This window comes from Maniola jurtina, chromosome 13 (genome assembly GCF_905333055.1).
Source record: "Maniola jurtina chromosome 13, ilManJurt1.1, whole genome shotgun sequence".
Lineage (NCBI taxonomy): Eukaryota > Metazoa > Arthropoda > Insecta > Lepidoptera > Nymphalidae > Maniola > Maniola jurtina.
In genome coordinates this window covers 3,178,359-3,206,293 of record NC_060041.1, presented here as the reverse complement: position 1 = coordinate 3,206,293, position 27,935 = coordinate 3,178,359, and the positions used below count along the sequence as shown (strand labels likewise).

Here is a 27,935-nt window from a genome sequence, read left to right as displayed (position 1 = left end):
GAGCCACAGACCACACAGGTCACAGACTAACTGCACTTTGGTATATTTATCCAACTTCTTTTAATCTGTATTCACCACGTAATTTGTGCATGGTAACTTGTGGCTGACATTTTGACAGGTGTATTATCTGAATTATCTGTGCCTTTTGTTTACAAACAACAAGACTTTATTGTAATTTCTCTTTCTCTTTTTATGCTGTTTCCAAATGCTTTTGATGTGTTACTTTCAATAAATAAAATCATTAATAATGTCTGAACCAGAAATAGTTGAAGATTTTTATGGAGTCTACCTGCTTTACAATATAAATCCAAAATATAAGGGTCGCACTTATATAGGATACACTCGAGACCCAAACAGAAGAATAATGCAGCATAATAGAGGTACCTGGGCTGGTGGTGCTCATAGAACTAGTAACAGGGGACCTTGGTAAGACCTCAACTTTCAGGCGCTTAAATTTCTCAGCCTGAAAATTCGTTCACAAAAAATGATACATTTTGCGGTGTATGCAGTTCTGACTGACCTCCACTGACTTAATATTATAAAGACGAAAGTGTGTCTTTTTTGGCTGCTAACTTTTCACTGCCCATCATCTGGTCTGATGGCACAGAGATACCTTGCCTATCAGGGGCGGACCTAATATGCCACTCTGCCCTGGAAAATTAAAGAGTTCCCACAGAATTTTTGAATAACTTAAACCTTATTTATTTGATACAAAGATAGCTTATGTAGCTAGCTACTTATTTACCTTTTAAGTAAACTAAGGAAAACTTGAGTACCTATTTAACTAATATTTTATTTTAAATACTGTCATGAAATTGATTTTAGGAAAATGGTAATGATAGTCCATGGGTTCCCAAACAACATTTCAGCATTAAGAGTAAGCTCATTTTTTATTTTAGTTAGTTAAGTTACTAAACTTAGCTCAACTTACCTATAAATTTCAAATTGCAGTTTGAATGGGCCTGGCAAAATCCAAACAAAACAACAAGACTGCAACACCTAGACTTAAAGAAGATACCCAGAAAAGAAACAGAGTATCAGTTTAAACTTAGAGTTCTAAGCGAAATGTTGAGAGTCGGTCCATGGTGTAGACTTCCTTTAATGATAAGGTGGCTGGAAAATGAATACAGAGAAGAGTTTCCAGTAAGTATTGTATTCCAGTATCCGCCAAGTTTCTTGCTGGTCCTTCTTGGTAGGAAATGCATTCCAAATCAGTGGTAGATGCATTTGATAGTTCAAAAGTACTTGTGAAGGTTTAATTGAATAAAAAATATTTATATTTATTTATTTATTACACTTATCAAGCCAGTTTCTTCCTCTCAGTGTCGTATTATTCATTTCTGAGGCTTGTTACCCCTTTCCTTTAATCACAATGGTAAGGGTTTGCTTGGGATAGTAATGCCAGTTCACAGTTCTTAGATCAGCCTACTATTAAGGGAAGTCCAGGGTTTATTTCGACTATGTTAATAATAGTTGTTATAGACAGACCAAACTAATGAAAATGCCAAATTCAGATTTCCAAAGTCTTGCTTACCCAGAATTTAATGATAACAATATGTGCCCCTTGCCACCTTGCCTTGACAGCTAAGCTAATCCATCCATTCACCTATCCAGCAGTCTGCATGCAGCTAGTGCTGAACATAAGTTTTTTGGAGAAGCTAGAAAGTTAATATTATTATATTTTTTAAATACCAATATGTAATTATTTCCATATCCTTTAATACATTTTTAGCCTGAAAGAAAACCACCAGATCACATGACAGTCATCCAAGGCCCAGTTAAAAGCTACAACCACAAGAAAACCAAAGACATTACCTCCGTTCCCACCATAGAGTGCCTATTGTGTTCCAGTTACTTGAAAGATACAGAAAAACTCAGTTGTACAAACGCGACCTGTGATCTAGTATCACATATCAATTGTTTGGCAAATCTTTTTCTTCCCCCTGGTGAATACATTCCAATAAACGGTTATTGTCCATTTTGTAATACGAAATTGAAATGGGGTGATCTGATCCGGAAAATGAATGGATATGATCAAGGCATCAAAAATGATGAACCTGGTGAAGATGATGACAATGATGAAGTTAGTACAGAAGATAGAGGTTTTGATAATTTTGATGACATTGATGATGTGGTTTGCACACAGGACAATTTCGACAATGATGACGTTATTTGTACTCAAAATTTTGATGATGTTGCATGCACACAAGATGGAGTATTTGTCGACGATCTTGAAGAAGACGATGACGTCATTTGTACCCAGGATCAATTCAATAACGTTGATGATGTTGTTTGCACAAAGGACAGAGTATTTCATAATTTTGATACTGGTGAAAATGACGATGTGATTTGTACACTAGATGCATATAAGACTGACGATAAAAATGATAAATATGATGATAGTGATGATGAAGTGCTGTTTAAACGTGATAAAGTTTACGATGACCAACCTTCCTGGTTCCTTGACTGTAATGAAAATTTATGACCAGACATTTCGATATTGGATTTTGGTCTGATTTTATAAAAAGATAATATTATTTTGAATAATAACAAAGTCTGTTAAATTTAACATTTTAAATTGCTGATGCTGTGATGCTTATTTTTTGTACCTATTTTTGAATGCAATAAAAGTATGAAATGCTAAAGAGTAACAAAGTTTTTATTTTTCCAATAGATAAATTTTTAGCCATTAAAAAATTAGCATAAGTACTTAGTTATAAGTTAATTTCCCAAAAAATCATTAGTAAAACAACGGATTAATTACTTAAAGATTATATCGCATCCATCGCTGCTCCGGCTAACACTTGAAGATCGGTTGATTTAACACTCGAGGTAGTCTGTTTAACATATTGCAAATAGCTTTCATATAAAAAATGTCACTACTTTCTCTCATGAAGTAACTGAGTAGCGGTATTGCGCGTCCTTATTGGGACTTCCTTTCGCCGAGTCATTAGGCATAATATGGAGCATGAAATATTAATTATTTATTTACAAATAACTACCTGACTGTCGTCAGACTTCTAGTTGAATCACTTTTGGTCTAAGATTGCGATTTCTACAGACCTTCGCCCTTTTCACCCTTCTATTAACCTGATAAAAAGGGTTCCGTACCCCAAAAGGAAAACCGGAACCCTTATAGGATCACTTTGTTGTCCGTCTGTCTGTCTCTCCGTCCGTCCGTCCGTCCGTCCGAACGTCCGTTTATTATTTGTTATAGGGGCAATAGAAATAGGTACACCTGTGAAAACCTCAACGCTCAAGCTATTATTCACGAGATACAGCCCGCTGACAGACAGACGGACGGACGGATAGCAGAGGCATAGTAGACATATGGTCTTGCACTTTTCAGGTACGGATACCCTGGAAAGTAAAGCAACCTTAGTAAAATCGGTCAAATGTCACGGTTGCCATCGGCCGCGTTCTACAAGTATAAAAATTTTCAAACATTCAAAAACGAGGCAACCGCGTGACCTTATAACGGTTAATTGTTATATTTTTTGCAAAAATATTCAGAAAGTTGCCGTGTTACTTACCAAACGTCTTAATAATTATGTTAATTTTTAAAGAAAATTAATTTGAATAAAGATTTTTTTTTAATTTTACACTCAATTTGATACAAACTATCTCAGTTTTTAAAACGGTAAATAGCAAGAGTAAATTAAGTCACGTCTCGCTTGAATAGGTGGTATTACTTTCACTTGAAAACAGGGTTGGCAACATCGGAATTAAGAAATGGATAATAAAATTAATCTTGGTTAGACAGCGCGTAGATCCTTGTATATTAGGTACATGGACGTAGGTATGTATATGACTGATAGCGTGTTTGAATGCGTAACAACTGCAAATTGCCAAATAAGTACCTACAGGCCAAGCATTTTTATATTTTTTGTTATTATTATTTAAAATTACAAAAAAAAATACAATTTTTACACATTGTTATCGACTCCAGCTGAAACCACGTACCTAAGTTTATTTGCTGGTGTCCTATCCAAAACCATACATAATGCTACTATTTTAATATACTATGATAAATTATATTCGTACCTACATACATACTGTACCGACCCACCATTCAACAGAAACTGTCAAAAGTTCTTTTTGCTTTTTTTCTGTCATTGCATTTAAATTTCTAGGTTTGAAGTACCTAACTTCTAGTTTTTAAGTCGTTATCAGTTAGTTAATGTATGAAACAATTTATACTATAAGCTATACGTTTATTTTAATTCGAAAATACGTACCTACCTACATATTATTTTTCAGAAGTATCACACACGTTGCATTGCCTACTCTAACAGTTTTTTTTTCAGTCCATTTTTAAAGTTGGGTCCTGAAAGCATTGGTTGCCTTGGTGGTAACCCTAACTAATAATATCAGAACGGAGCTACAAAGTATCAATGTATTAAGCAGGTAATTAATTTACCAGGCTTCATTAGGTTTGATTACATTCATTAGGTAGTTGCAATTTTACAGACCATTTTTTTTTATCATCTTGTACCTAGGCAGGCAAGACTTGAAGTCCAAAATCAAGTTTCGATTTTAGGTTTTAGCAAAAGTCTAAGATGACTTACTTAGTTATATTTTTACGTAGCTAAGTACCTTCCTATCTATATTAAGTAACCTAAGTTGCGCTTTAAAATAAGGAATACTTTGTTAAAAGTGGTGAAAATCATTTTTATTTACAACAAAAGTGTTTCTAAAAATACAATAAATAACTAAATCTACCAGGTACATGGTTATTCAATTAAATACCTACTTTATCAAATTTATCTTTTATAGTTATACAACTTAAACAAATGAATAATTTATAAAATAATTAAATTAATCGAGGTTGAGCATCAAATATGAAACAACAATTTTGAAAACACGCTGTTGTTAATGAAAATAAAAATATTACATTAAAAATAATTTGCAACACTATAAACATTAATTATTTAACTTTAAAAAATAGTAGGTACCTACTCACATATTTATTAAGTTTCCAAAAAAATTGTGAGTTGAGATTGAGAATGAGATACAAAAAATACGCCCGCTCCTATTAAAAATATGAAATAAGTTATAATAAATGCAATAACATTTGGTATCATTTCCTAGCTTAGAACACGTAATAAATGCAATAAGGTCTTATCAAAAATGTACAAAAATAATATGAACACTCCGTTACATCATTTTAGTAGTCGTCGAAAAAGCTGTCATCGTCATCATCATCGAAGTCACCATCATCATCAGCGCCAGGTGGGACCAGCGCGCCGTTCAAAAACTCTCCAACCGGCTCTTGCAAACCCATGACCTTGGCCAAGCCGTACACCACTCTCATCACCAATAGTCTCGTAAAATCCACAGGCGTAGTCTCTTTCCTTTGCAACGTTAGTTGTTTGTCTGTCGGATAGTCCATTTTCCTTTTCTTCATCTCGCACAGATTAAAAACACAAAGTAGAACAAAGAAGAATACAAAATGGCGCCACATTTTTGCGTTCCCGCCTAAACTCACGTCAAACACGTTTTACTTTTAAAATTTTAAGGCAAAGGATTTTTAAATATACAGCATAGTTTACGAGCTAAATTCGAGCCCGTGACGAACTAACGGACGCTTGGCGCACGAGCGAATGAAGATTCAGAACTCAGAATCGCGTAAGTAAGGACTGTCGCTTGTATGTCATTCCAATAAGTGTATGGATAACTGTCTTAAGACGTGCGAGCTCGGTCGTCTATTTTTACAGTTACTTAGCCACAGGCGTGAAAACGAAGACGCTGCGGCTCAAATCGCGGTTACGGGTTACCTATTCTCCATTAATTTTAACCTTATGGAACCTTGACATCGTTTAGCTTTCAAAAACGATGCCACGCCGTGAACTGTACGTGACAGAAGTTGATACCAGCATTGGAATAATAACTTAAAATTTAAAAAGCCCCCGACACAAAAACCTCTATAAGAAAACTAGAAAAGAGCTGATAACTTTCAAACGGCTGAACCGATTTTCTTGGATTATAGCCAAGAACACTCTCGATCAAGCGACCTTTCAAACAAAAAAAAAACTAAATTAAAATCGGTTCATTAGTTTAGGAGCTACGATGCCACAGACAGATACACAGATACACACAAGCGCGCTTCATCTTAAAAAAAATGTCGATCATTATAATATCCATATATCCAGAACAGCCTATATTTTTAGTCGATACGAACTTGTGAAGACCTATGGAAGAGCACAAATTCAGGGATTTCAAATCTATAAGACCGATTAGATAGGACCTAGGTACACATTTTAGAAGCCCAAGAAGGTATATCATATGAGTTTACAAAATTCTGATGACTTTCCAATGTAAACAAGGCATCTAGTTATAAGGAGACCTCAATTTTGAGTCTTGACATTGACTTGGATGGTTTCTAGGCTAATAGTATGCGATCTAGACCCACTGTACCGGATAAATCTGCATTGACATTGCATCTGCAGAATTTTAAAACTTTTGCTAAAAGCTTTAATTTTAAGGACCTATGTACCTAGGTATGATAATGGGCGTGCGGGGCATCCCCACCCTGATTGCCATCTCGACTTGTCGCGTCATAAGCTGTTATGCTTCGTAATATTTTTTTTTACGGAATCCTAAAAAAGTAGGAAGTATCCATGCTCACCTTATATTTAAAAGTTTTAAAATGTTTGCAAAATTAATACTTATACGTAATCATCCAATATCAATAAACGTTTATTACATTTACCTGGGTAATACCTAGCTTTAATCAAAACAAAACAAAAATACTTAAGCAAAAAAAAATACTGAAGACTAACCCATGAGAATATTAGTATCGCGGATAATATTATTAACGCCTACTAGTATTATTATCGTTTAAAATCATTGTTTAGTTACGTATCGATGTTTTGTGAGATTTGTAATCGATATTGGGCTCGATATTCGATATAATATTCTAAGGGCGTCTACACATCCAAATCTTATAGCTGTACTTGCCTAAGTAGGTACTTATTAGTGTGAATAAAAACCGTAATTATAAAACTACTTTACGAAAACGTGATCATAGATTCACAACAAGAGATTTATATGAATTATTTTGCTTGGATGAGATTCGAGGCTAACGCTAAATTAATTTAAATTGTGATTTAGGACCTTGCCTTGGTGTAAAAATGATGTTTAATTCCAAGCACCAATAAAAACTATTCTTAAAAATATACTTATTGTTTTAAACAAAAACCTTGAGTAAGTATCTACCTATTTGAAGAAATGAGACTGAAACTTTTAGCATATACTACTACAGAGCAGAGTTATGATACTAAAAATACTGTTTTTAATACTTTAAACTGAAATTAAGTTATAAATAAGAAAACAGAAACTAATCGTGTACAATAGTTAGGGTAGGTACCTACTTAGGTATATGCTACGTGATAGTTTTGAATGCACTGTATCTACGAGTAGATTCTAATAAAAACACCAAATAAAATAGCTGAGACATACATACAGATGGATGGCCTGGACAAAACTTAGGGTTCCTTGGTTTGCTGCAGAACCTTATAAGCAACCTAAGAACGAAAGAAGAAAGTACCTAAGTAAAGCAGGAAACTAGGGTATAGGTAGGTATTAAAATCGATTGACACGTCGCGTCGTCGTCGCGTCGTCTTGTGTGAAGGCAGCCTAGGTCGAGTGAAAGTATTGAATGTGGGTCAGAGTCTGGTTTGATGACGACATTCTTATATCCGATTTACTTAGCTAGTGATTCGATTCAACAATAATACTTAATATTCTGATATGTTTACCTAGTTTAAAAAAAAAGCGATTTTTGTGTCCATCCTCCGCACGACGAATACAGCTTAAGGCAAAAAAAAACCGGTCAAGTGCGAGTCGGACTTACACACGAAGGGTTCCGTACCATCTACCGTCGTAGAAGAAATAACAATATTTTTTTTTGTGATGAAGGTAAGCACAAATTCTCATTTTTCGGATTTTTCGCTTTAGGTACCACCTACTTGTGATATAAGACCTACCTACCTACCTACTTGCTAATTTCATGACTCTAAGTCAACGGGAATAGCTTTCTAGAGACAGACAGACAGACAACATAGCGATCCTAGGGTTCCTTTTTTTACTTTTGAGGGACGGGACACTAAAAATAACATGGATAGTGGATACCTGTTAGCATGTAAGATAGGTCGCATCTTGGTCGGAGCTTCGGCAACCAAGTTTGGACCATGACCACTACCAGTCGTGGTCAAGGCCGCGTAGCGCGCAAAATCCCTTAGTTGTGGGGGAAACGGAATTATTCGTCACGAGTTATGACTCATGGACATGATTAACATGATTAACAAGTGTAAATTAAAAATTTATAACACCCCCGACAAAGTATCTGAGTTTTCCAAAACATCATTTTCAAATAAATAATTATGTATCAAGGCAACGTCCATCTTGACAGCTTGACATATTTTGTCAATTGACATAATATTATGAACCTAACGGTTATGTAACCTTCTTTTCTACAAGAAAACTAGAAAAGAGCTGATAACTCTTAAACGGCTGCACCAATTTTTTTGGATTATAGCTAAGAACACTCTCGATCAAGCCACCTTTCAAACAAAAAAAAGTAAATTAAAATCGGTTCATTCGTTTAGGCGCTACGATGCCACAGACAGATACACAGATACACAGATACACAGATACACAGATACACAGACACACAGATACACAGATACACAGATACACACGTCAAACTTATAACACCCCTCTTTTTGGGTCGGGGGTTAAAAAAACAGACGAATAGATGCCTATTTAGATAGACCGTAGGAACGTCTACTTAGCAAAAACTTCATGATATAAGCACTATATATAAGCCACTCTGAGCTAATGACTAGGACTAGCATAACATACCTCCTTGATTGATATTTTTAGGGTATACCTCCCTAATACCTATATGTACCTACTATATATTATAAGGTATAATTCATTATAATTATACAAAAGGAAAAATTACTTTTGACCTTCAGGTTTTAATTATTTAACAGCAGATTTTAGAGAAATTACAACTTTTTATTTAGTTTTGAGCGTAGGTAGGTATATAGCGATCGTTGAACGTCATGGTAATTATCAAAATTAAAATAATAAGCAAGTACCTACCTAAATTATCTGTCTAGGTACCTACCTATCTAGAATCTAACTACATGTGGAAAGAAAAGAGGAGAGGAAAATCAAAGAAAAGGTGGATGGATTGCGTGAAAGAGAATATTATGTAGTTATGTAAAAGGGGTGAAAAATGCGTTGACGTAAGTATAACAGAAGTGAGTGGAAAAAATATGGGAAGAAATAGACATTTTGTGCCGACCGCACATAGCTTGGGATAAAGGAGAAGAAGGATATTTTATAAATTTTGATTCAGAGATAAATTATAGGTTCAAATCATAATTTTTTTGATTTATGCCCGAACTAAAAATTGATTCAATTATTAATTTTTTGCTAGCAATTTTTTGTCGATCTATAGAGTAGAATAGGCAATAAACATTTATCTTCACCATTAGCGAGGAGATGATAAAAATAAGAATGCGCAGTCGCTTTGTTGAATATCAATTATGACATCTAAGTTTTTTTAAGATACTCATAATACCTACCTACTTAAAATTAATGGGTAAGTAAACACCAAGGTATCTATTACGCGTTGGTACCTATCCTGGTTACTACCCGCTTTATTAAAAAAAAGTACCTACTTCAGCTTTTGCTGACTGCTGCTGAGATATTTTCGCGCCATTCAAAAATAAGATTTCTGCGCAGGTACATTGGTGTAACAGGCAACCTCAGCAGGCAACTTATAAAAGTGGTAATACTGTTATAGGTACTTATCTACTTATAATCACCTCGATTTTAGATTTTCCCTTGGCATTTTGTATCTAATGGAAAATAATTTTGTTGTAGCTTTTATTAGATCAGCTCAGTGTCTGTTTTTGTTTTTTATAAAAATAGCAAGTAAACAAGCAGGCGGGTCACCTGGTGTTAAGTGATTACCGCCCATGAACATTTGCAGCTCCAGAGGTATATACCGCCGATGCGTTGCCGGTCTTTCAGGAATTTGTTGGTCCGCCCCTTGAATAACCCCTTGAATAATTATTTTGCTCTACAATGCCGACAATTGCCTATACAATTATGTATCTGGGTTTACTATAAGTACTTACTAAAAGGTTAGTAAAGGTTATGGTGCAGGGTGCAGATTGTCGAATTATCGTTCTTATTGTGAAGCAAGAAATATTAAATTGGACTGTTTGCGGGAATTAGATTTATTATCTTAACTTTTAAATGTCAATGCGGTCATGATGTCGAAATAGAATACGAAATAAGGTGATATAATTCTCAGTAGACAAAATAATAGGTATATTTTCTCAATGCAACTTTATAAGAAGATACCTAATTAACATACATTTTGTCTCTAACTTTCTTCCACATATTGTACGGTCGGCTTCAGAATTCGAGTAGCAATTCTGCGCAAACTATTGCATAAAAAACAAATTGAAACAATTGCAAATATTGCATTTATTTTTCCCTAGATGACTTAAAAAGCTCGCTTTTCGCAAAATTTGTGGCGTAAAGTACCTACGCTTTTAACATGAACTGAAAATGAAACATGAAACTTACAAGAACGTTTAACTTCTAAAGCACCAAACAAAACGCTGTTCCTACTTATAGTGGAGTAAATAAAGCCGTAAAATAGCCAATCTTAGGAAGTCCTCAGAAACAGCTCCGATTTTGATGTTTTTTTTTTTTAATTCTTGTTTTTTATACATTATTTAAAATCAGAAACGTTTTGAAGCGGGGAAATAATTTTTTTATCCATATGTGCGATATTTATACACGAAGTCCAGAAGAACGCTACCTTCTCTTTGAGAAGTTGTAGAAGAGGTCAAATGATACAAATGACCTCTAAACACTTATGGGTAAAAACCACCCGTTTTTGAGTTATTGATCGTTTTCAGAAAAATACGTATTTATTTCTTTTAAAATTAATTTAAAAAAAAGTAAGGCATATTGCCGACTTTTTATTTAATTTCTAAGTACTAGACATCTCAATTAATAATTGTGAATTCTAAAATAAAAATAATCTTTGTAGGTTCCCCAGTTAGGAATCCAAGACTGTACCAGTTTCATAATTTCTATTGGGTTACTTTGCCAACAATTCTATTTTTTTTTTAAATTACAGAAATTTTTGGCCTGCAAATTATTTGCAAAGCTTCTACACATTTTCAGCTATCTAATAATGTACAAAACTTTAAAATAAGTTGAAAATTGGCTAAAAAAACGATAAAATAATAGCACACGGAAGAAATTTCTTAACGCTTAAATTTTAAACAAATCGTTTTTTCTTTGTTTAGAGGTAGTCTCTACTTAGAAAGAGGTAACAGTTTACTGTGAATATGTGATCTGGTCAAGTCTGATCATAAAATCGGCCACGGGATAGCTCAATTGATCGATAGGAACGATTTGTTTAAAATTTAAGCGTTAAGAAATTTCTCCCTTGTGCTATTATTTTATCATTTTTTTAGCTAATTTTCAACTTATTTTAAAGTTTTGTACATCATTAGATAGCTGAAAAAGTGTAGAAGCTTTGTAAATAATTTGCAGGCCAAAAATTTCTGTAACTTTAAAAAAAAAATAGCGTTTTTGGCAAAGTAGTCCAATAGAAATTATGAAACTGGTACAGTCTTGGATCCCTAACCGGGGAACCTACAAAGATTATTTTTATTTTAGAATTCACAATTATTAATTGAGATGTCTAGTACTTAGAAATTAAATAAAAAGTCGGCAATATGCCTTACTTTTTTTTAAATTAATTTTAAAAGAAATAAATACGTATTTTTCTGAAAACGATCAATAACTCAAAAACGGGCGGTTTTTACCCATAAGTGTTTAGAGGTCATTTGTAGCATTTGATCTCCTCTACAACTTCTCAAAGAAAAAGTAGCGTTTTTCTGGACTTCGTGTATAAATATCGCACATACGGATAAAAAAATTATTTCCCCGCTTCAAAACGTTTCTGATTTTAAATAATGTATAAAAAACAAGAATTTAAAAAAAAAATCATCAAAATCGGAGCTGTTTCTGAGGACTTCCGACGAAAATGCTTCGTTTACTCCACTATTACATGTTTCTCCGAGAACTTGCCGTTTACTTAGGAAATCAATACATAATATTATAAATGCGAAAGTCTGTCTGTCGGCTAGCTTTTCACGGCCCAACAGTTTAACCGATTTTGATCCCGGAAAATCAAAGATTTCCCACGGGATTTTTAATGACAAGTGGTTCGCATCCCGGAAATTCACATATGCAACTTTTTATCCCGGAAATTCTAAGAGCTCCCACGGGATTTATAAAAAACTAAATCCACTCGGACGAAGTCGCGGGCATTGTTTAGTTAGTAATAAAAAAAATATTAGAATGACATATTATACTAAGTACTTTATATTACATTAATTATCCTTGTATGCATGTGTGCGATGACTACAACGATGGGTAACCTGCCCGTACCTATCTTAGAAGAATATCTCAAGTATGTAAGCTAGTCCTTGGACTTGAAATGTTTTATATAACTTGTTATATATGTCCATTTAAGATGCCACTAGTCAGTGCGGTCGAGTCGGCAGATCGGTCAACATGCGGCAGCTTTCCAGTTTCGTAGTTTTGCTCTTCGGATTAAACGTGAGTAGAAACTTGATTGTCTAATTAGGAACTAAGGTTTGAGGAAAACGATTTTGATTTTTTCCTATGAATAATTTGAGCAATAATATACGGAAAACCCCAACTAGGTAGGTATATAAATTATAAATCATAGGCGGTACATAATATCTACCTTATGTATCTAATTACGTATTTTTTTATTGTTTTGAAGTGCAAAAGGCTCATAGAAATATTACATTGTGAAACTGTGAATTACATAATATGTGTTCATTATTATTTGGGTACGATTTTATTAATCTTCTGATCCTGAATTTTGAATTTAACTGCCGGCAACGATCATGAAAGTGTCATCATATTCTCAACCCATCGATTGCCAGTTAAGAACCAAGAATGGGCCTCTTGAAAATGAGATGTGGTAGGTAGGTATAGTGGCAAACTTCACACACCTTTAAGAATATTATGAAGAACTCTCGGGCATGAAGGTTTCCTCACGATGTTTTCCTTCACCGTCACAGTTAAAGCAAGTAATATTTAGTAAGTTTAGTTGCTAAAAGCTAAAAAATGCACATAATTTTCAAAAATTAGTTTGCGTGCTGAAAGTACCTATTATAATTCTTTAATCTTATTGTAAGTCATGCTTATAAAAAATCATGTCGATAGGTAAGTATTTGGGTATCTATCTTTTCTACAGGTTATATTATGAACTAGTAATTTTTATCAACATTATGTATAAAATAACACCAATAAGTAAATAGTTTAAGAAAGCTCTCTCCGTCACTCGTTTCATACAATCGTAGTTTCAATTTCATTTGAATATTAAGCAACCAAAGACCATGAAATTTTGCAGACATATTCTAGAAACTAATATCTATGTCTGTGGTTTTCCAGATTTCTGTTAATATATTCAGTTTCAAAGTTACGCGGTCTTAAAAAATTTCATACAAATCTTTGAGCCCCTGTAATTTTAAAACTACATATTTTTAGAAAAATCTAAAACACCACAGACACAGATATTAGTTTCTAGAATATGTCTGCAAAATTTCATGGACTTTGGTTACTTAATATTCAAATGAAATTGGAACTACGATTGTATGAAACAAGTGACGGAGAGAGCCCTGTTAACAACACAAAACAACTTTGATGCTAACCTATTGAGCATTTTGTATTATTTGTAAATTAAGTTTCAAAAATAAATGAAACCCAACTGGACTTTTGAAAGTTGCCTGCAATGGCATAAAAATGTCGTCATATTTTACTTAAATTATTTTACTTTATAATAATAATAATTAGTTATTATTAATTAAATATCTTGTTATTATTAACAAGGATTATCAAGTAATATAAGGAAGGTTTTTATGTCTTCTACCTACGTCAAAGATTACGTTTTAAACACGAGGTATTTTGTTTAAAAGGATTGTTTCTCAAATTAGTGTACCTACCTACCCACTTATAATGTTTACCTTAAGTAGACTGAACTTTGAAATTCATAATTTTACTTTTTACGTAGGTACAAAACAGTATTTACTAAAATAATTTTCAATTATGTAGTAAGCACAATATTTTTATGGATTAGTTTTTATTATAGCTACCTAACCTGTTTATTTAATTTCGTACCTATCTCTACAAATTGCGGCATAGGAATAATTTTAAAACCTATCTATTTAATACAAAATATTAGCAATAGATACCTACCGTTTCATTTATCTTTTTAAACCTACCTCCTTAAGCCTGCTCTGTACCTACCATTAGGTACCTAGGTTGGTACCTAGGTACCTAATGGTAGGTAATGCTAGGTACTTATGGTTAGGTAAGTAGGTACCTTTACCTACCTATTTATTATTTTAAAGAAGATTGGTAAGTGAAGTAGGATTATGTCATATAGGCTGGCAATTATTACGAATGTCAGATTACTTTTGTTGCATATTAGCAACAGTTGTTACAAATGTAATAGTTAAAATTACATAATCTTGTAAGAGGTGTCTTAACTATCGCAATTGCTACTAATCTTAAATTATGGCATAATGCGGTCAACCATCAAAACAGAATCATTACAGAATGTTTTGACAACTTTAAGGTCCGGTATCCACCTAAGCGTTAACAATTTGGAATTTAAAAAACCCGAAGGGAAAATGAACGTTAAACTGAGTGGCCACACTTGAACGCTGTTTAATACCAATTGAATTGGGGTTAAAATCGTCTTACGCCAAACGGCATTGGGAATGCCGTTGTACGTTGATCGTGGCTACATCTACGTTAAAACGTGAACCACCGTTGAACATCGCGTTATTGGCCGTTAAATGTGGCCGGGACATAAATTAATCTCTACCCAGTACCAGATTTCACACGTACTTTAAGCTTGTCAGCTAAGTATCAAGTTAGCCATAAATAAAGTAGGTATAACGTGCTTAGGCTACCAATCGCTCACTGGTCACTGACCTCAATTATTTTGCCGGTTAGTGTGTGCTTGTTAACTTCGCCATATTTAAACTGGCCTTCCGGTGCAGTGCAAGCGGAAAATAGCTTTAGTTTGAAAATCTTATAATAACATGATAATATTATTTTGACTAATCCGCCCGGTTCTGCTTGCTAACCTATCTCTATGAACGTATAATATAAAAAAACAGTCAAGTGCGAGTCGGAAAGGTTCCGTAATCCGTACCTATCATCGTACAAGAAATAACACAATTTTTAATTTTTTTCATTTTCATGGCGGCCATTTTGAAAATTTTGCTTTTTATTGTTGACAATAAATAGAAATACGCATTGTGTGAAAATCTCAAGTCTCTAACTATTACGGTTTACGTGATACTGCTCACTGATAGACATCGCTACCCATTAAAAGAAAAGAATCATTAAAAGAATCGTGAAAGAATAATTTTAAGTCGGTTGAGTAGTTTCAGTGTTTATCGATTACAAACAAATACACAAATCTTTCCTCTTTATAATACTAGTGAATAAACTTAAGAAAATTCTTGACTCACTTATTGACTGATTTATCAACGCTCTACCCTGGACCTAAACAACTGTGCCATAGATGTTTCTTAGGAATAGATTCCTTTTAAGATTTTCTCAAAGGGGTGTGAAATCTGCCTGTCCACGCTTGGTTAGCGTGGTAGACTATAAATTACGGCCTGAACTCTTCTTATTTTGCTTCTTATTAAGCAATAAGGCCGCCTTTGCACACAATTGTTCTTTCTGTTTTCTTCTTTCTGTGTTGTGTTCCTTTATATGTGTTTTTGTGTGCAATAAAGTGTTATATCTATCTATCTATTTTGAGATGAGACTCGTGTTTAACAACGAGCGCGCGATTTAGGTATTTCTAAATATTTTTTAAACACATATCATACATACATTAAACCAGGGTTTGTTTCGACTATGCTATACAATAATACATCGCTCGCAGTGGAAACCTGCGCGACTTCTATTGACAACTGATATAAACGAGTTTCTGTAAATGGTCCGTGGAAAGTTTCTTAAATAAGTCGTGCTAAGGCAGCTTAATTACCTATATTTTATTTATGATTACGTTCTATGTAAGTTTATCAACCTTTTATGGAAAATGGCCGAGGCAGGTGCCAATTTTTATCTAGTAGGTAGGTGACATTCACCTAGCTATTTCACAGTCAGATAAGAATTTTAACCCATTTTCGATATATACGCTTGTTGTAGTTTGGATGTTGAATGTAGGTAGATACATAATATACCGGATTAGCACATAGGCTACTGTTTGTTCCGGAAAATCAAAGAGTTCCCACGCGATTTTGAAAAAAATCCACGCAGACGAAGTCACAGGTGTGAGCTAGTGATAATCACTGCCGGTTCCAAAAGCAGATTCTACCAGGATTCTTTTGATAAGAGCCGGCAAGAAACACGGAAATTGCTCTTTAAAAAAATTGAATGTATCGTCTACTTAGGCAATTATTTTATTATCTGAAGAATATTTTAGTACAGTACACTAAGATTTATGTAAACTTAATTATGGTTAAATGCGTAATAAACATGAACTAAATGTTAATATAAGGTCAAAAGTTTTTTTGTGCTTAGTAAAAAATCGCAATACGTTTCCTGACATTTATAATGACTACTATTATTTTACTATTTATTACTAACATAGGTACCTACAACAATCTATAGATGGAAAAATCTGAAATAAACGGTTATTTATTTACTTAAATAAGATCTTCGTTGAAAAAAGTACTTACCAAGTTAATTAAGTTTAAAGGTGCCCACGCACTCGAACTGCGGCGCGTCGCGGCTGGATATTCTCTCCTGCCGCGACGCGCAGCAGTGACGCGCTACGCGGTACGCGCGTCGCGGCTGGAGAGAATATCCAGCCGCGACGCGCCGCAGTTCAGCTGCAGTTCAGTTGAGTGCGTGGGCACCTTTAAATGCAAAGGCATGTAAAGAGTATGTATATTAAAATATTTGCAAAATTAGTGAATACTGATTTATGTGGCATACCTACCTATTATACCTACTTAGTTTTGTTATACTTAGTTCTGTTGGTCGAGTTAGGTATCTATGTATTTCAAATTCTTCTGGATTGCTGTTTGGTTCCAATACCTAGGTACCTAATTACACTGCAAAACACAATAGTCAATTTTACTTCATCATATAGCAAGATAGTCTAAGCATCAAGTCAAGAGTGAATAGGCAACTTCTAGGCAAGCACGCTCCATCTTAGGCTGCATCATCACTTGCTAGCAGGTCTGATTGCAGCCAAGCGCTATTCTGTAAATTAAAAAAAAAAGCCATTATCACCATAATCATCAGCATCTGGATAATGTTATGTTATTGTTTGATTTCAGTTGGCGGCAGCTACACAAGCGCCCTGCATTGAACTGAACGATGGCAACAAGATGCCGATTGTCGCACTTGGCACGGGCAGAGGCACTGCGAGTGAAGTAAGTACGCCGGGAGTCCTTCTCACGCTTCCTGCCCGGCTAGCATGGGCAGTAGATAAAATTTATATCCCCGATAATATCCACTGATTTCTATGACATCAGTGGATATAATCGGGGGATATAATTTTTATCTACTGCCCATGCTAGCCGAGCTGTAAGGGAAGCGGGGAAATCCGTGGTGGGCTGTTAGGCTTCCTTCGGATGGTCTCTATCGCGCACTGTAAAAACTTGGTCCTTGGATAGTCCCTTAGGAGCCCCGTTCATGGTAGCGACAACTTGTTGGTAGATAGGTATAGTGCACTTTCCATAGATGAAGGAAATAACGTTATCTGTGTGTGTCATCCTTTCCCTCTACCGCACCTCACCTCGAGAGAGGCCGGGTGAAAGAATTTTGCTTGTGATACAAGATTATTAAGTAAAAAACGGCACAAAGAGAATTCAAATCGAGGTTTGGTTTTACGCCTATTTTTCCCAAAGGAAAACATTTTATCACACAAACTGAGAGATAAATCGATATGTGGCTTAGTTATACTTAGATCTAGAATTACAAATACTTAATAGAATAACAGGCGTAATACGTTTGTACGGAGAAGTACGTAAGAAGAGGCGTCGTTCTGGCTCTACCCGTTCTTAGCCTCGGCGTCTAGGCTACCTCGCAACCCGACCCGGAATTCAAAGAGGTAGTGAGGCAGAGCCTTCCTGTCGGAGGACGAGTTTGCCACGGGCCAATGTCCTGTAGGTGTTCGTGTGACGAGTGATCCGCTCGCCCACAGTTGTGGCTCGCCCGAATAGCTTTTCCCTACACTTTTAGCTTTTACACTAGCTTCTCCTTTCAGCAAAGGTTGCCTGGTAGAGATTGCTCTAAGCAATAAGGCCGCCTTTGCACACAATTGTTTTGTCTGTTTTTCTTCTTTCTGTGTTGTGTTCCTTTACATGTGTTTTTATGTGCAATAAAGACTTCTATCTATTTATTTATCTTTTTGCAAGTCGTTGGACTCGATACGTCTCTCTATTGTACCCTTCCTCTAATTGGTAGATATACTTTTTCAAAGGGGGAGGGGGGATAGGGCTAGCAAATCAGCTATGGAAAAAAATAACATGTTTGGTATAACTAAAATATCTCAAGTATTTCATAATAATTACTCGATTACGTTTATATAACCAATAATATAGGAACAAGTATGTACGTATAAACGTTTTAAATTCATACATACATGAATAGTGATAGGTACAACCGTTTTATTTACTTTGTAATATTTAAATCTGAATATAAATACTTGCGGTACTACGGTAATCGCATATTTATCTATTTTTTATTATACGCTGTTGTGATAGGCGGTGGCCTCCTATTAGGAGTAGGTACGACAATAGTGCAACGGGTGGGGTTTGAACCGTCGACCTTTTAGAATTCAGTCGGCTCCTCAGCCTGTTGAGCTATTGAGGCTTAATAGAATACGTCTGCAAAATTTCATGGACTTTGTTTGCTTAATATTCAAATGAAACTGGAACTACGATTGTATGAAGTAAGTGACGGAGAGAGCCCTGTTAAGCATTTAAATATCACTTGCTTTAACGGTGAAGGAAAAACATCGCGAGGAAACTTGCATGCCTGAGAGTTCTCCATGTTCTCAAAGGTGTGTGAAGTCTGCCAATCCGCATTGGGCCAGCTGCAGCGTGGCAGACTATGGCCTAAACCCTTCTCACTCTGAGAAGAGACCCGTGCTCAGTGGGCCGGCAATGGGTTGATCATGAGATTTTATTAGTTTATTTTTATTTTATTTATTATAAGAACCACCCACAGAATTACACAATCAAATTATAAAAGTTATTCCTTTTTCACAGCTCTCGTGTAACTCAATTCACGGGCAGTTACAGCGTGCACCGATAACAATAGTCGTACAATTATAAGATACAATAAACCTAAAGAATAACATAAAGAATTTTAACAGGGCTCTCTCCGTCATTCGTTTCATACAATCATAGTTCCAATTTCATTTGAATATTATGCAACCAAAGTAAATGAAATTTTGCAGACATATTCTAGAAACTAATATCTGTGTCTGTGGTGTTTTAGATTTTTCTAAAAATATGTAGTTTTAAAATTACAGGGGCTCAAAGATTTGTATGAAAATTTTTAAGACCGCGTAACTTTGAAACCGAATATTTTAACAGAAATCTGGAAAACCACAGACATAGATATTAGTTTCTAGAATATGTCTGAAAAATTTCATGGACTTTGGTTGCTTAATATTCAAATGAAATTGGAACTACGATTGGAACTCTTAATACAAAAATAATATTATAAAAGTTGCTAGACAAGTTCTTTTTTGTGGATGATGACCTCCCATATAAATGTTTAAATAGTCTGTTTAAACTAGTTTTATAGGTTTCACATTAACATAATAATATATTGACCTCTTTCAGCAAAAAAACTAGATAAATAAGTCTACTAACAAAATTAACGACTTAATTAAGTTGTAAATCAACTGATAACCTACAAAAAGTTATCTACTAATAAGAAGGTAGGTATGTACAGTACATACGTACCTACTTATTTAGAAGAGATCTGATCTGAGGTGATCAGATTAAGTTTGATTCTTTGACTGAAAATAAATCTATCCAAATTATGTATAAACTTAGTCGAATTAGCAGAAGCTGAACTGATTTTTCAGCATCGATAAAACAGAAGAGTTTAGTCATACATAAACACAAAAGATCAGAATTTTCAGCTGAAGACACCAAAAATGTCGGAATATGTTTATTTAGTCAGTCAAATCGTGCAATTGATTTTTAAAACTAGGTAGGTACATCGTCATCTAAGAAGTTTTCCTTCTCTAATTTCATTTATATGACAATACATACAACATTGTCCATCTCACGAAGACCTTTCAGCCTTGGTTGGTAGTGAGTTTACCGATAAGCATTACCGTATTTGTGTGCGTAACGTAAACCGCATCTTACGCAAAACTTGGTGCCACGCACACTATAATATATCTTCTCATTTGTTATAACTACGTATGTGTGCGTGTGTATTAACAGCGTGAATTTCACACACACATAGACAAACGTTCTTCGTGAAATAGAGCATCTGTAACTCCTAATCAACTCATACTTTTAATTCTATTTTCTAGAACGCGCCATTGAACGAGGTACGTCAAGCAGTATATTGGGCCATCGAAGCTGGATACAGACATATAGACACTGCAGCCATTTACTTTGACGAGACAGAAGTCGGCCAGGGGATTCAGGATGCTATCAATAACAACCTTGTCACGAGGGATCAACTCTTTGTTACTACTAAGGTAAGTTCTACAAAAGTTTTACTTATACAAAAATTTCAAAATTATAAGTCATGCCCAGTTACTAAACGTTTGTATGACAATCTGCTACCTCATTAAGGCGCATGATACGGGTCTAACCACGAAATTCAAATTTAATTTGGTTTTCTGCAATTTGTGAACTAATACGACAAAGTAGGCTTATGGTATTCTGATTCCGCCAATGGCAGTATCATCTTCACAGGTTTACATAAAAATCTATACTTGAAAGTGTTCAGTTTATGAAATTAGTCAAAACAATGAGTTTGACGTGAGTTACTCACAAGTTAGTCGATACTATAACTAATTTCTTAAACTGGACCCTTTCAAGCAAAGATTGGAATGTGGAGATGATACCTACTGCCATTGGCGCATTTAAATGTCATAATGTTTACAAATTGCAAAAAACCAAATTAAATTTGAATTTCGCGGGCAAATCCGTGTCCTACACCTTAAGTACATCTATAGATTTCGTATTTTTTGGACTGCCTTCCTCTCAGTTAAATATGGAACCATATTCTTGGATTAATATTATAATTGCAAGTGTTTTTAAAATGAGCCCTTTATTGCAGTTATGGAGTGACAAACATCGTCAACAACAAGTGGTACCAGCTCTTAAAGAGTCTCTCCAGAAACTCGGCTTGGACTATGTTGATCTTTACTTAATCCATTTCCCAATCGCTGTGAAGGTAAGTCATGCCTCTCCCACATTCAAGGTTGACTAGGAAATGAGGTTATTGAGCCCATGTTCGGCTTTTGTATGAATTATTGGCTGTACGATAAAGTGTTCAAACAGAGAAATATTACCAGTTTAGATAGATAGCGTGCTTGATAAATGAACATGACAAAATGAGGTACGTATAGTACCGACAGGTCGACATGGCAATCGCACAGCCCCGCACTAACTCGGTACGGAGTAGCGCGGGTAACGTGCGGGTGTGCAGGGCGTCTCCCCGTCTCATACCCTGATTTCCATCTCAACCTGTCGCGGATTCTTACAACCACATAGTTAGTGCTATAGATTCTTTCACTGACTCTACCACTTGACAAATATTCAAACAGTCCTTCAAGTTCACAGAAGTTTACTACGAGTTCATTTCCTCGATCAGCTGTTTGTAGGGTTGTTACATTGGAGTTTTAAACAAGTTCTTTAAGTTCTCACATCTCCCATGGGTATCACAGTACAAGGCTCATTATTTTTAACCCCCGACCCAAAAAAAGGGGTGTTATAAGTTTGACGTGTGTATCTGTGCATCTGTGTATCTGTCTATGGCATCGTAGCTCCTAAACTAATGAACCGATTTTAATTTAGTTTTTTTTGTTTGAAAGGTGGCTTGATCGAGAGTGTTCTTAGCTATAATCTAAGAAAATCAGTTCAGCCGTTTGAAAGTTATCAGCTCTTTTCTAGTTACTGTAACCTTCACTTGTCGGGGCGGGGGTGTTATAAATTTTTAATTTACACTTGTTGGTACATCTATACATATGGCTGGGATGTTACATTATCTAGCACCTTGTAATTCTTAAGAAAATAGTTTATTGCTTAAAAATTCATAGTAAAATAACTTCGCAGGAAGATGGCAGCTTCGATGATGTGGACTACTTGGAGACTTGGAGAGGAATGGAAGAGGCACGCGCTCTGGGCTTGACCAGGTCCATCGGTGTGTCCAACTTCAATGCCAGCCAAGTTGATCGGATAATTACCAACAGCAGGGTTTGGCCAGCTGTCAATCAAGTTGAGGTAAGAGGGATACTTATTACGTAAGTGGTTTCAGAGAAAAGGGGCTAGTCTACATTTCAATTCTATTTTAACCCCCGACCCAAAAAGAGGGGTGTTATAAGTTTGACGTGTGTATCTGTGTATCTGTCTGTGGCATCGTAGCTCCTAAACTAATGAACCGATTTTAATTTAGTTTATTTTGTTTGAAAGGTGGCTTAATCGAGAGTGTTCTTAGCTATAATCCAAGAAAATCGGTTCAGCCGTTTGAAAGTTATCAACTCTATTCTAGTTACTGTAACCTTCACTTGTCGGGGGTGTTATAAATTTTTAATTTACACTTCTTCTTTTGTGGATTGGGTGCATGATATCTTAATATGAAGTTAGTGGTACAAAAGTTAAATAGTATATTTCATTACAAGTGCGGAAAGGCTGTCATTGCAAAGGGTTCCGACAAATGTCTACCCGAGCCGAGGCGTAGCTGAAGGCGAGGGTTGACAGTCGGAACGAGTTGCAATGACCGTTCCGCACGTGTAATGAACGACTATTTTTAATACAGTTGCGAAAAAATGAAGCAATTTAATAAAATAATAAAAACACAATAAACTCAACTAACTTAATTTAATTTAATTTAAAACAACTTTATTGTTAATAGATATAAAAAACTAGGGTCGAAATTACTCATTTTAGGCAACCAACAACTAAACTCGCAAAGAAAATTTCTGAAAAATGGCGCCAACCGTAGAATATAAGCAGAGTTTTTTTTTCTTCACCCATTCTGGTAGGCAAAGAGGACTATTCCATACAGCCAAGTCTTCAGTAGAAGTTCTTTAGTGATATGAAATGAAAATGAAATTTAATGAGATGAAATGAAATGAAACCTAACCAAACTCATTCCATCAAATCATTAAATCTGATATTGAAACAAATTAGTAGCTTCTTATTAGAAATACGTATTTGCATGAATCATAAAAACTTCTATGAATTTTTTTAGTAAAAACTTCATGGTTGGTTTTTCTTTTTAATATTTTGACAGTTGGGAAAGAAAAAGCACTAGTGCGGGAAAGGTAAAGAAAAAGCACGAGTATGTAATAGCCCACATCCCGAACGCTATACGTCCCTGCAATACGCCACTTTTTGAGCAACTGTATTAAAAAGTATAGTTATTAAAAAGTATTATTATTAACTGTATTGCCTGTTAAGACATCGCAATATGGCCGAAAGTTATTTGTATTATTAGTTTGATCGCATAGTAAGTAGGTGCAGCATCATCTACATTTGCCAGCCCACTACTGAACACAGGTCTCCTCTCTGAATGAAAAGGGTTTATGCCACAGCCCGCCACGTCAGCCCAATGCGGACTTCATAAACCTTTGATAATATTTTGGAGAACTCTTAGGCATGCAAGTTTCCTCACGATGTTTTCTATAACTGATATAAAATTTCCAGGTTAACCCAACTCTAACCCAAGAGGCGTTAGTCACCCATTGCCAGGAGCTGGGTGTAGCAGTCATGGCGTTCAGTCCATTCGGCTTCGTGGTGTCCAGGAAACGCCCCGATGCACCTCCTCCGCGAGCTGACGACCCGGTACTGGTGCAAATGGCTAACAAGTACAAGAAATCAGTTGGACAGATTGTTCTCCGATACCTGGTTAGTATTTACTCAGTACTTCGTCGGTCTAGTCAACCTTACCAAACCCAAGAGGCGTTAGTCACCCTGTTAGGAGCTCCGTAGCAGTTATGTCTAAGTGAATTCGTCTTCGTGGTACCCAGCAACTGTCCCGATGTAACTCCTCCGCGAGTTGACGACCCGGTAGGTACTGGAGCGCTAGTTATTACTGCCAGGAGCTCGAAACAGCAGTCGGAAGTCAACTTTCAGCTTTTTTTTTAATTATACAGACTAGCGCTTGGCTGAAATCAGACCTGCTAGCAAGTGATGATGCAGCCTAAGATGGAGCGCGCTTGCCTATAAGTTGCCTATTCACTCTTGACTTGAAGGAACCCATATTATAGGTGGAAGGGAAAACTGATGCCGGAAGGGAGTTCCATATCCTAGCGGTTCGGATAAGAAAAGAGGAAGCAAATCGCTTCGTACGTGTTCGGGGAATTTCGACTACGTATGGATGCAGACCTTGACCTTGATGCAGCTTTGTGGAAAATGCTCCGATACACTAGTTTTAAGCGATTTTTCTGGTGGGAGGCTTTGGCCGTGGCTAGTTGCCACTCTACCGGCAAAGCCGTGCCGCCAAGCGATTTAGCGTTCCGGCACGACGCCGAGTAGAAACCAAAGGGGTATGTATAAATAAAAAAAAACTACCATCCCCTTCCAGGTTAGTCCGCTTATATCTTAGACTGAGACCTACGTACCTGTCAAATTTCATGATTCTAGGTCAACGGGAAGTAACCTATAAGTTTTCTTGACAGACATGACATGGACAGACAGATATACAGACAGTCAGGCAGACAACAAAGTGATCCTATAAGGGTTCCGTTTTTCATTTTGAGGTACGGTACCCTTAAAAAATTAAAAATCATTATAATTTCTTTCTCTTTTTCAGATCGACCGCGGGCTAGTCCCCATCCCGAAATCCGTCAACAAGAAGAGACTAGCAGAGAACATAGACTTATTCGACTTCAGCCTAACCAAAGAGGAGGTCCAATTGATTAACCGATTCAATAAAAACAAACGCGTCATCGACTTTGATGACTGGAAAGACTACCCTTACTTCCCTTACGGAGAATATTAATGCATTTATGTAATAGCTAAGTAATTTTGTTCTTTAATTAATAAAGATACTTATTGTAATTTAATTATGGTTTAATTTATTAGGTATAAGTTGATCGTAAAAGAAATTATCCAATTTGAAGTTGATACAGGCGGTTTGCGCAGGTCATACCTAGACAAAGGTGCACTTGATTGTGCTTTTTTTTTGTTTTGGATTTTTTCTCGTAACACTAAAACGGAAAAATTGACTTAGGGACACTTGCGCCAACCCGTTACATGTATTTACTAACCCCCGACCCAAAAAGAGGGGTGTTATAAGTTTGACGTGTGTATCTGTGTATCTGTCTGTGGCATCGTAGCTACTAAACTAATGAACCGATTATAATTTAGTTTTTTTTTGTTTGAAAGGTGGCTTGATCGAGAGTGTTCTTAGCTATAATCCAAGAAAATCGGTTCAGCCGTTTGAAAGTTACCAGCTCTTTTCTAGTTATTACTGTAACCTTCACTTGTCGGGGGTGTTATAAATTTTTAATTTACGTTGTTATTGAATTATCTATATCCATCCATTTCTTTTCAACCGCGGAATAAACTGGTCAAAAAGTGACACCATTACAAAATGTAACGTTTGGTGCAAGTGGCTCTAGGGATCAAATACGTAGGCACTCTGTCATAGGCCTCGTGTTCAGATTGCACTTTTTGTATTGCGCGCACTATGCCTGCTAGCCGACCCGCCCGGCTCGATCAGCAGGGCGATTCAGATAGATATAAGTTTCTAGAATATGTCTGCAAAACTTCATGGACTTTGGTTGTTTAATATTCAAATGAAATTGGAACTACGATTGTATGAAACGAGTGACGGAGGAGCCCTCTTAAGAAAAGCACGAGACGTAGCGCCAAGGCGTTGTATCCCGGTCCTAAGTGCCCTTCCATAACAATACATTTTTACTGTAGTACAAATAACGCCATAAATATTATTTATTACACCCAATACTCATTTAAATTCAAAAAGAGATCACTAATAAAACATGCACTATCATTAAAGATAAATACAATATAAATAAATAACGGTATAAATACAATAACGTGAAGATAATATTATCAGAAACGATATCTTAAACATACTTAGTAGGTACCTACGTTTTAATTTCCAATTCTGTACTATGTAAGTAGTTGGTAGGGGGTTATATCAAGAAAACCAGATTTGAATACAGACTGTGGACACAGAACATTATTATAATTACCCATGTGGATCATATTTTGAGAAAAGTTAGGCAGTCTGTGATAACCCAAGCATTAACAGGGCTCTCTCAGTCACTTACTCATACAATCGTAGTTCCAATTTCATTTGAATATTCTTTATTCTTTATTTATTTGCATTCATGTTTTACATCATAATAGAAAATAATTATAATATTACAACATGAAGCCCCGTCAGGGCGCTGCAAAGTGATTACATATAAATAAAATGTCACGTATATAAAAATTAAAATGTTATGGAAATTCCTAACTAATTATATCCCATTAATCATATTATTAGTAAATCTTTAAAAAAGTATCAATAATTTTTTTATAACTATATCGTGTTATTAATGCAACCAAAGTCCATGAAACTTTGCAGACATATTCTAGAAACTAATATCGGTGCCTGTGGTGTTTTAGATTTTTCTAAAAATATTTAATTTTAAAATTACAGGGGCTCAAATCAAAGATTTGTATGTGAATTTTTAAGACCGCGTAACTTTGAAACCGAATATTTTAACAGAAATCTGGAAAACCACAGACATAGATATTAGTTTCTAGAATATGTCTGCAAAATTTCATGGACTTTGGTTGCTTAATATTCAAATGAAATTAGAACTACGATTATATAAAACGAGTGACGGAGGAGCCCTCTTAACGGAAATCTGGAAACGGAAACCTGTGGAAAACCACAGGCATAGATATTAGTTCCCGGAACTTTTCTACAAAATTCCATTGAGTATGATTGGTTAGTATTCCAATGAGAGACGAACTACGTTTGTATGGAGCGCGTGACGGAGAAACCCCTCTTAATCGTATACAAGGAACAACAAATTTATTTTTCTAAGCATAAATAATCGGTAGATATTGCGATATATCGGTAGGTATTACAGTCATTTAAGTTAGATTCACTATTTATTATTTTATTGTCTTAATAATATGTAATAAAAAAGGAAAGGCCTATAAATTGACCTATAAAACGGTAATATCTCAGTTGTGTTGAATGTTATCAATGCAAAACATATAAATTAAATAATTCTATTGAAAAATTTGCATTGATAATAATTTTGCCGTTAAAATGTTACTTGTAGTAATTATTTCAATACTGTTCAAAGTTGTAAGTATTGTTTTGAGTATTCCAGGTACTTATAAATAAAATTATATATTATCTTTTTAATTGTAAAGACTTGTCTAGTTTATTTTTGTTTATTGATTTTTGATTTTGATTTGGAGGTATTTAGGAAGTAGGTACTTCCTTTAAACAGCGGATTTCCCATTATTAATTATTTAGTATAACGTCGTATTATCAATTTAAGATAAAATGTTATTTTATTTGCAATATGTGCTGTAAATAGGTACCTACTTGAATTAATTATGTTTAGTATA

General features: G+C 35.3%; 4 protein-coding genes across 6 annotated transcripts in view; 3 read left to right on the top strand and 1 right to left on the bottom strand.

Annotated features, from left to right (window-relative positions):
- The first annotated feature begins 146 nt into the window (after positions 1–146).
- LOC123871081 (structure-specific endonuclease subunit SLX1 homolog) lies at positions 147–2,633 on the top strand. Of its 3 annotated transcripts, none has more exons than XM_045914652.1 (5): positions 147–169; positions 200–426; positions 826–877; positions 952–1,143; positions 1,733–2,633. In XM_045914652.1, the coding sequence occupies exons 2-5, from the start codon at positions 248–250 to the stop codon at positions 2,483–2,485; spliced, it is 1,176 nt and encodes a 391-aa protein (XP_045770608.1). In that variant the 5' UTR covers positions 147–169; positions 200–247; the 3' UTR covers positions 2,486–2,633. The 3 variants fall into 3 exon arrangements, with proteins under 3 accessions (XP_045770608.1, XP_045770606.1, XP_045770609.1); XM_045914650.1 differs by having other exon boundaries at positions 149–166; positions 199–426; XM_045914653.1 differs by lacking the exon at positions 147–169 and having other exon boundaries at positions 250–380.
- Positions 2,634–4,665: 2,032 nt separating this feature from the next.
- On the bottom strand, positions 4,666–5,493 carry LOC123871089. Its single transcript, XM_045914664.1, has one exon. It carries the CDS (start codon positions 5,462–5,464, stop codon positions 5,168–5,170), a length of 297 nt encoding a protein of 98 aa, XP_045770620.1. The 5' UTR covers positions 5,465–5,493; the 3' UTR covers positions 4,666–5,167.
- A 53-nt stretch (positions 5,494–5,546) lies between these two features.
- Positions 5,547–27,935, top strand: part of LOC123871092 — a 28,623-nt gene continuing 6,234 nt past the window's right edge. The window contains exons 1-9 of the mRNA XM_045914668.1: positions 5,547–5,628; positions 12,587–12,672; positions 17,460–17,555; positions 20,687–20,857; positions 21,445–21,561; positions 22,443–22,610; positions 24,036–24,236; positions 25,144–25,275; positions 26,622–26,656. Of these exons, the coding sequence (XP_045770624.1) occupies positions 5,604–5,628; positions 12,587–12,672; positions 17,460–17,555; positions 20,687–20,857; positions 21,445–21,561; positions 22,443–22,610; positions 24,036–24,236; positions 25,144–25,275; positions 26,622–26,656 (1,031 nt within the window). The 5' untranslated portion in view covers positions 5,547–5,603. The remainder of the gene's footprint in view (positions 5,629–12,586; positions 12,673–17,459; positions 17,556–20,686; positions 20,858–21,444; positions 21,562–22,442; positions 22,611–24,035; positions 24,237–25,143; positions 25,276–26,621; positions 26,657–27,935) is intronic.
- Positions 27,538–27,935, top strand: part of LOC123871083 (aldo-keto reductase AKR2E4-like) — a 57,528-nt gene continuing 57,130 nt past the window's right edge. The window contains exon 1 of the mRNA XM_045914655.1: positions 27,538–27,666. Coding sequence (XP_045770611.1) covers positions 27,628–27,666 — 39 coding nt within the window. The 5' untranslated portion in view covers positions 27,538–27,627. The remainder of the gene's footprint in view (positions 27,667–27,935) is intronic.